We start from the raw sequence: 8,851 nt of genomic DNA, 5'->3' as shown, positions 1-8,851 counted from the left end.
AAGTTATTACAAAAACCAATGCACTGGAAGGATCCTTCTCTTATGGAATGCTTTTTTTTTTTTATATTTTAATTACCACTTAATTTTTGTGGGATTGTTTGGTTGATTGATATTTACATTAAACGGGTTTGGGATTTTAAGGAGGATTCGAGCAAAATAAAGTATGGATCTAAGATGTCATCAGATTAAATTGAGTGCATGTGTGTGTGTTTGAATAGACCTTTTTTTTTTAAAGAATATTAAGTATTTTAACACACACATAGGGAAAACAGAGAAGATCTTAAATAAATTAACAGTAGTGAATAGACCTATAAATTGGACTACCCCACTTGAGAAAAGAAATAATTAGAACATTAGGAATAGAAATCTTTCATGGTCCGTTTGGATTGAAGGAAAGAGACGGGGAGTAGTGTAGAGTAAAATAGATTTAGCCCAAAATTAGCTTATTTTCAATCTACTCTACTCTACTTTACCTCCTTCCCTCCTCTATCCAAACAGGCCATTAGTTTGCCTCAGTCTTTACTTGAACTCAATTTTGACCCAGTCCAACCCTATTTATATGTCAAATCTCTATTATAAAATTTAAAGATTTAATTTTGTATTAGCCCATTTCATATGCTAAAGTTATATTAAATTTTCTATATTAATAGGTGAAATAGTAATGACATTTCTTATCAATTTGATATGCAATTTTGAAGTATCAATATTTTTAATATCAGATCTACTTTTTTAAGTTTACTATAGATTTTTTTCCTAATTAATTATTTTATTATTAAAGCTTTATGCAATTAGTTATACTTTTAGGTGATTTAACTTTATATCTGTTTCATTTATAACAAGTGTACACATTTCTTTCTTCTTTTGTGGTATTATCATACTAGTAGACTTATAGAATTAAACATTCTTATAAACTTAAGTATTATGTATTCTTTAACTTTTATTTTTTACTATTTTTATTTGTATAGAAAGAAATAAATCAAAAAAATTCAAACGGTGTGCATATTTTTTTTTTTGTACGTCAAAAAAAAAATTGAAACTATAAAAAATAAAAGTGAAAAAGATCCTTGGAAGGTACAATTAATCTTGACCCTAATCAACTAGAACTTTGGGCAGCCGAATTTGAATTCTTAAGGCCCTGTTAGTAGCTTAGTTCTAACACACATTTTCATATTTTAAACAATATTACACACATTTTCACATACTTTTTCACCCATATATGTTTCAAAAACCTACAAACAACATTACTCAAACTCTTTTACCAAACGGACCCTAAGTCTGTCCGATTTTTTTTTCTTTTTTAAATTAATATTTTTATCAAAAAGTTAACTTCTGTGGGTTTTTATTTTTATCTTTTTCGTGAGTGGGAATATAATAATAATAATAATAATAATAAAATCTTTACTTTAGCGAGTGTTGGTAATAAAGTCATTCCAGATTCGTTAGCATGAAGCGTTAGATCATAGCCTTCACATTCTGCGTTTAGAGAAAGCGAGATCATTCCACCCTAGATCTTTTGACGTTACTTTAGCTTGAAGCGCTAGATTATAAATACTTCACAGTCTGCGTTTTGAGTGAGAGAGAGGGTTCTCAAAAAAAAAAAAAAAAAAAAAGAGTGAGTGAGAGAGAGGGTTCTTAAGAAATCTATATCTGACCTTATTATTTATCAACCGGGTAAAATTCGGCCCATCAAGATCGGGCCGGGCCGGGTACCTGCGGGACGGGTTTTCATTGCCTAGATCTTGTGACCTTACTTTAGCTTGAAGCGCTAGATCAAACAGTCTGCGTTTTGAGTGAGAGAGAGAGAGTGATATCATATGGGGATTTGGGATTATATTTCCTCTACAAGCAATTCAGTGATACAAAACGCACCTGATCTAACGACTGTGAAGGGGTGGGGTTCAAGCTCTTATGGTTATGGCTGGGCTGCTGTTGCCAAGGTTGATGGCGTCGTTAGGATGAAGGTGATCCAGTTCATGCAAGATGAGGAAGCCCGTTCCAAGATCGGTCGGATTGCTACCAACTCTGCTAAAACCGCTACATTTCTTGCTTTCGAGGAGGGCCTCAAAACCATCCCAGGTCTATCACTACAACTACCTACACTATCACACTTCCCCCCCCCCCCCCTAATTTTGTTGTGCTCCGTAAAAAAAAAAAAGAGGTTTAGTTTTGATCAATGTATAGATAGTTCTAACTTCTCCATACTTAACTTTTAAAGGTTTAATCATCATAATGATTAATAAATAATAAAAAATAAATCCTATTTCTTGGTACTTTAGTTTGATTTAATAGTATTAGATATAATCAAGAATTTAGCATTAATATAGTGAAGTAAGAACATTATTTTGAATGTATATTGTAGAGACTCAAATATGAATGAAAATTGAAATATATTAAGAAATCAACTAAAAAAATTCTAGAGATAACAAGATTAAAATTTTTGTTGATGAGAAGAGGAATTGGGAAAGACAGTTACGTATTCTTGCTACGGCATGATATAGGGCTGTGGTAATGTGCGGTTGTAAGATATTCGATAATCGATATAGAGTGGTGTTGTGCGCATGAAAATATTTGATATGCAGTGGGATTTCGCCGATATTTACAATATTTGATATTGCACTTGTTGATAAAACTTGATAAAAATTACTTCTAGGTTGGTGCATTTTGCATTTGTTGATGCGTGTACATTTACTTTGTATTCATGAAATTTCTCTACACTATTTATGTGAGAACGACAAGCTGCAAGGGAGAACTCTTTACCCATTCCAATATAAAGAATTAGTCCATCAAATAATAGATAGTAATTAGTTTGTCAAACAACCTATTTTCATCACCATCAATACTATATATACGTTTAGTTATATGCCCTAAGGCATTTTGCACCTTTATAAACATTGTTGAAGTGAAAATCCATTAGGTTATTTGATAATTCGATTGTTGAAAGTGGAGGAGGGGGACTTGAACCTTGGTTTTCCTCATAAAGGAGATCAAAGAAATGCCACTAAACTACAAGGTTTTGGGCGAAAATCCATTAGGTTCTTCTTTCTTACTTTTTGCTACTTTTTGGTTTCTTGATTAGCATATATACTTATGTTACCATTCTTGTCGTGGAATTACATGGTGCTTTCGAGAAAGATATTGTTTCTACTTATCATGGATGAATTAATACCCTGTAATCTTTTATTACAATACGACCAAAATATCACATAAACATGCACTTCCTCTTCTTATTAAGTCACTTATCCCTTTCAACAACCATATAAATCTCCCGAGCTTAAAATTCATAGTTTAGAATTGTGAGGTTTAACACATGGGATGTCTAGTGGTTTTTTGGCTTCATGGCTAGACTCATTATTTTCACAAAGTGCTTAGCCACCATGTTTATTTTTATAGGAATTTTTGGGTTCCTTCATTAAAAAAATTACATGTTGAACATGCCAGTTTCCATTCTTGAATGCAATACACCCATATTTCAACTTCTCAATACTTGGAGGATAATGTATCACACCCTTTTAATTTTTAATTGTATGTATATAATGAAGCGAGAACTTTAAATGAATCCAATAATTTTGATTTTAGAAAACTACTTTCGTGAAAAGGCCTATTTATCATAAATATCGAGTTTGCAAATATCAAAACAATTGGATTTATATAAACTACACCAATTATGTGGGAGTTTGGATACACGTTTTGAGTTTCACGTTTTGAGTTTGCGTTTTCAGTTTTTTTTTTTTTTTTGCATGACAACTTTTTCACTGTACCGGTTACTGTTAATGAACAGTAACCGGTACTGTTCAGCACTATGTAGGAGACAAAGTTACTGTTCATGCACTGTTTATGGGACCCACAAACACTTTATTCAGAAAAAAAATATTAAAAATGGGTCTCACATTACTATTCACACATTTAAAAATTATTTTGCTATAGTTTTTTCAGTTTTCAATTTTCAGCAATAAATTCTATCCAAACGGACCCTATATCTCAAGTGAAATATTATTTTTAATTGTTTTGATAATTCAAAAGTTGGGGGAGGGAAAATTTAAACGCTAGACGTCTCCGTTATAAATACTAGGAATTGTCAATTGGGTTACAAAGCTCTTGATATCTCAAATGAAATACTTATATGCTTAGTTTTTGGAATTCTTATGACATTAAGTAAAATGTCCTTCATGGCCATTATCATAGTTCCTTGATTAATAACGTAAATGATGAGATTCACATGTATATGTAGAGAAGATATTCGGAGTACATTATTCATTAACACAAATGTACTATAACCCTCTCACAAGATATTCATACAAGGATTGAATTGCATTGAATACTTTGCTACAAGCCTTGTAGCAACTGAATCATATTAAAACGATTTGACCACCATCCATATCAAGATTGGAATTGTGTGCTACAGACAGATTATTATTTTAGTCTTTTGTGTGAGTAAAATAAGCTTACATATGATTCAGGAGAACCAAATCCTTATTATCCTCCTACATTCTGTTCTTTTGTCATAATCTTCTTGTGTTTCTACTGTATTTGTAGGTGGAACGTTCTTTTATAAGATTGTTTCACAAGCTCTCCGTGACGAAAAGAAGTAGGATTAAGTCTAAGTAGAAGACAATGTCATTTCAAGGAGACAAGATGGGTGGAGCGGTGAAATAATTGTTAACTATTGGGATGATAAATATGTGTATGTCTTAGATTTTGTGTAATTATTGTGGAACCCCCTCCTCACCCTCTTTTGGTGTTTGTTTGGAGTTGTGGCAGAATTGGGTGTGATGAGGAATGATATATGCTGTTAAGTATTGGAGTGATGAATTTATTACTAAGTATTTGGATAATAAGGATTTGTATGTCTCAGATTTTGCAATTTTGTGTAATTATTCTTTTCTCTCTCTCTTTGTCCCCTCCCCCTAAACCACCTCTTTGGCCTTTGTTTCAATGTGGCTGAATAGGGTGATTAGGAATGATTTATGTTGTTAATATACTAATCTTTAAGGCTAAATTTGCAAACCACACCCCTAAAATTTGGGGGTGTTTGGATTCTACATCATGAAGTTTCAAAATTTAGATTTTACCCTTTGAAGCTTTGTTATGTTTGCATCAGTTGCCCATCCAACCATATTTTTTGTTAAGTACCACAAACTTGCCATGCATGCTTAGTTTGTCCAATAAAATGATGCTCCCATTATTTTTGTAGCCTAAAAAATTTAAATTATTAAATAATTTAAAATGAAACTATGAAGCAAATAATTAATCCCAAAAGAACTGAAACTATGAAGCAATGAAGTAACCTAAATTGATCAGAGAAGATTGTATCATTAGAAGACTAGTTCTCAGATTTATCAAACCAACAAACAGACATGCTGATAGGAATATCTACAAAAGATATCTACAATCACTAAACATCAGATCCAGAGATATATGGGTCCGTTTGGATAGAACTTATTTTGCTGAAACTGAAAACTGAAAACACTGTAGCAAAATAATTTTTAAATGTGTGAATAGTACTGTAGGACCCATTTTTAATGAAAAAGTTGCTGAAAAGTAAAATTTGTGAGACCCATGAACAAGCAGCATTTGTGCAATCGTTCATGGCCGAAAAGTCAAACCTTGCGGCAAGTTAAAAAGAAAAAAAAAAAAAAAAAAAAAAGAAGCAAAACGCGGACGTGGACGCAGAAACTTAGATCCAAAGATATAGACCATGTCTTTCCAGGGATAGAGAAGTCCTTGCTCTATGATTCTGCAACAACAAACACAAATTAGATCAATTGGATTTATGGTCTCCGCAAAAGGAATGTTTAAAATTTTACAGAGGAGACCAAGCATCTTCACCAGATTTAGCATCAAAAAGTAGAACAGAATGTACAACGGAACTTTTATTTTTATTTTTTGAGATATAACTTATTTACTTGCATAAAACCATGATTCATGTTGTATATTTAGTGATTCAGAAATGTACACCACTTTTGGACGCTTGTTGCCAAGCCTAATTCTTTTTCATGAATGATGTTCTTAAAAAAAATATATTTTAATTTCAACACTCCACTTGAGTGTAGATTTACCAATATTTCTTATTAATCTAGGAGGAGTATCCTTTGGTCTAGAGGGACACAGTTATCTGAGGTGAAGTGGGATCTTGGGGATGGTACTAACATTCCAATTGACCATTTCTTTGGCCTAGTTCCAGGGCTGGGAACAAAGGCACAGAGGCTGAGAAACTTGCTTGTGTGACTGATCAGATGGACAATACCTCTGGTCTTGGAATCAGCAACTAGTATTATCCGTGTATGATACACCTTTGCCAAACTCTGTTGAAGTATTCTGGTCTTATACTAAGTTAGGTTCTTATGAGGCTAGGGTGGGATTTTGTAAGATACGCTACATGATTATTGCTTTAGCTTTGAAAAATATTTGGTGAATGTTGTGCCTATGAGGGACATTGTCATTTCTCACAGCTGTCCTCTGTGTAGGGCTTGTAAGGAAACTCTAGGTCATATTTGAAGCCTATGTTCTTTGGCTCGGGCTGTGTGGTTTGGTGATTTATTAACAATCCTAGTCGATAACTAAGTTCCCAAACTCATTAAGGCTTGGGGGTATCTACCTGGTTGACTAGTAATATGCTGAACAATTTGTTTTGGATGGCTTTTTTATAATGCTTTAGCTACTATCTGGCCATTACGAAAATTCAGATGTAAGGCAGCCATGGAAGGTGATATAGTTTCATCAACTACTGTCTAACATATAGTCATTACAAGTCATCTATACGCAAGCAAGGGTGATGTAGAATAGATAGCACATGCCTTCTTGGAGCAGTAGAGACGCCGAAAGTCACAATGCAAGATCAAGGGGGCACTAGTAGTGGCCATTAGGGCGACAATGTCAAAATTGCATGAAATTTGATAGGTTAAAGGGAAATGACATTTTGATCCAAACTCATTGCCATGAGCGTCGCCTAATTTAGGCAAATTCCTTCGTTAAGGCCCTATAAATAGTGTTTTTGCTATTTATAGTAATATTTGTTTTTTCTTTATAATTTTTAGTTTAAAAGTCAGAATAAGGTCCTGTCTGTTTTGGGATGATCCTTAAAGTCAGTAATTTATGATTTTGCATTTAACTAAACTTTGCTATTTTTAGTAAATTTTGGAATTTTGTCACCTAATCGTGTAATTAGGGCTTTAGATGTTTCCTAATCATCTTAGGGTTTTACTTTTTGGTATTTATATGTTTTGTGGCCGTCAGAGGCAAATCAGACTATTATTAATAAACATAGACTTTTTGTCACATTTTTTTTCTGGTGAATTCCAGTTTATCTTCTTGTGGATTTAGGGAAACACCTCATGGAGTTGAGGTTTGCTACCAGATGCGAATAATTTAGTTTTTGTTCCATCAAGAAAGCATTGTGTGTGCTTTCTTCAGGCTTCCGTGACATCACTACTAGAATATTTAAATTGTATGATGGCTTCATGTAGCAAATAAGTTGTGTTCTGTACATATTTTGTTTAGCTACTGCATTCTTCTTGCATGAAGTAGTCTTTTTAATAAAATCTTTCTTACTTATTAGAAAAAAAAAAGATATTAAATTTGGGGAAATACTTGATCTTCTCTTAATTTAATATACTTTTTGTAGAGACCATAGTTCCATTTGATCTTTTTTTTTTTTTTTTTTTTTGGTTGCAGAATCACAAATTTGGGATTCATCTATCCCTGGGAACATTCTATACCTCGTGGTTAGTTTACAAAAGCAATGCACACTTCTGGTATGCTGATATTCAGTGGTGGTGAATATCTTTCATAGCTATTCCCAACTGACATGCTCCGTAAGTATGATTTGATAATCTATGGAAAAAATATGCTAATGATACAAGCTTCTTTAATCATCAATTTGGCTTTACTTCTTTGCATCATGTTTTTGACTCTTTTGGGTTAATTAGTTGAGAAGTTTTTTGGTCATCTACCAATATGTAACAATTTTCTTCCCATATCCCTGTTATTCCTATGTATTCATCATGAAATTATTCGTGATTATAAATGGCATTAAATTTATATTTATATCTATTCAATTTTTTTCTTGTTTTATCCTAATTTATGATTCTAATTGATTCAAATTTTGTTTCATCACAACTTGATTGTTGTTTAATCACTCTCAAAATGATTGGTGCAACCTATAAATTGACTCGAGACTGAGAATATCAATCTCCACTAGAGGTCCCTTTTAATTGTTTATTCGGTATATTAAACTTGGTTTGAGCTCTATAATTTACCTCCTTTCCCTTTTCAAAATATGTTTAGCCAAAATTTTATTGAGGTTGCTTAGGAGATTTTCAATAAATAAGCTCAGTCATGATGGTTCCTAAATGTCTTAATTTTTTACCTAATAGTTGGAATTTTTTCAAATATGTCCCATAACTTCATTTTGTTTACAATGAAGTGTTTCAATCATTCGGCTTAACTCAAATTGGACCTTTATCTTGCAAACATTAGGCCCTTCAATACCTAGACTCATGAACTTGTGTGACATACAGGATTTGAAGTCGTCCAAGCTCAAATCCAATCACAACCCAACAACCAAAGTTATTACAAAAACCAATGCACTGGAATGATCCTTCTCCTATGGAATGTTTATTTATTTAAATTACCACTTAATTTTTGTGGGAGCATTTTGCTTGATTGATGTTTTCAGATTAAATTGAGTGCATGTGTGTGTTTGAATAGACCTATAAAATTTGATAAAATTACTTCTAGGTTGGTGCTTTTTGCATTTGTTGATGCATGTACATTTACTTTGTATTAATGAAATTTCTCTCCACTATTTATACGAGAATGACAAGCTTCAAGGGAGAACTCTTTACCCATTCCA

General features: G+C 32.7%; 1 protein-coding gene across 1 annotated transcript; it reads left to right on the top strand.

Moving 5' to 3' along the window:
* The first annotated feature begins 1,779 nt into the window (after positions 1 to 1,779).
* LOC142638543 (uncharacterized) lies at positions 1,780 to 4,661 on the top strand. Its single transcript, XM_075812569.1, has 2 exons — positions 1,780 to 2,076; positions 4,534 to 4,661. The coding sequence occupies exons 1-2, from the start codon at positions 1,815 to 1,817 to the stop codon at positions 4,587 to 4,589; spliced, it is 318 nt and encodes a 105-aa protein (XP_075668684.1). The 5' UTR covers positions 1,780 to 1,814; the 3' UTR covers positions 4,590 to 4,661.
* Positions 4,662 to 8,851: the final 4,190 nt, after the last annotated feature.

The sequence above is a fragment of the Castanea sativa genome, chromosome 6 (assembly GCF_040712315.1).
Source record: "Castanea sativa cultivar Marrone di Chiusa Pesio chromosome 6, ASM4071231v1".
Taxonomy (NCBI): domain Eukaryota; kingdom Viridiplantae; phylum Streptophyta; class Magnoliopsida; order Fagales; family Fagaceae; genus Castanea; species Castanea sativa.
This window is presented reverse-complemented; position numbering and strand designations above follow the sequence as displayed.

Excerpts from the sequence above, each read along its gene's own strand:
- LOC142638543 (XM_075812569.1), top strand. The coding sequence starts at position 1,815 with ATGGGGATTTGGGATTATATTTCCTCTACAAGCAATTCAGTGATACAA. Across the intron at positions 2,077-4,533 it reads GGGCCTCAAAACCATCCCAG|GTGGAACGTTCTTTTATAAG; the intron begins GTCTATCACTAC and ends CTGTATTTGTAG.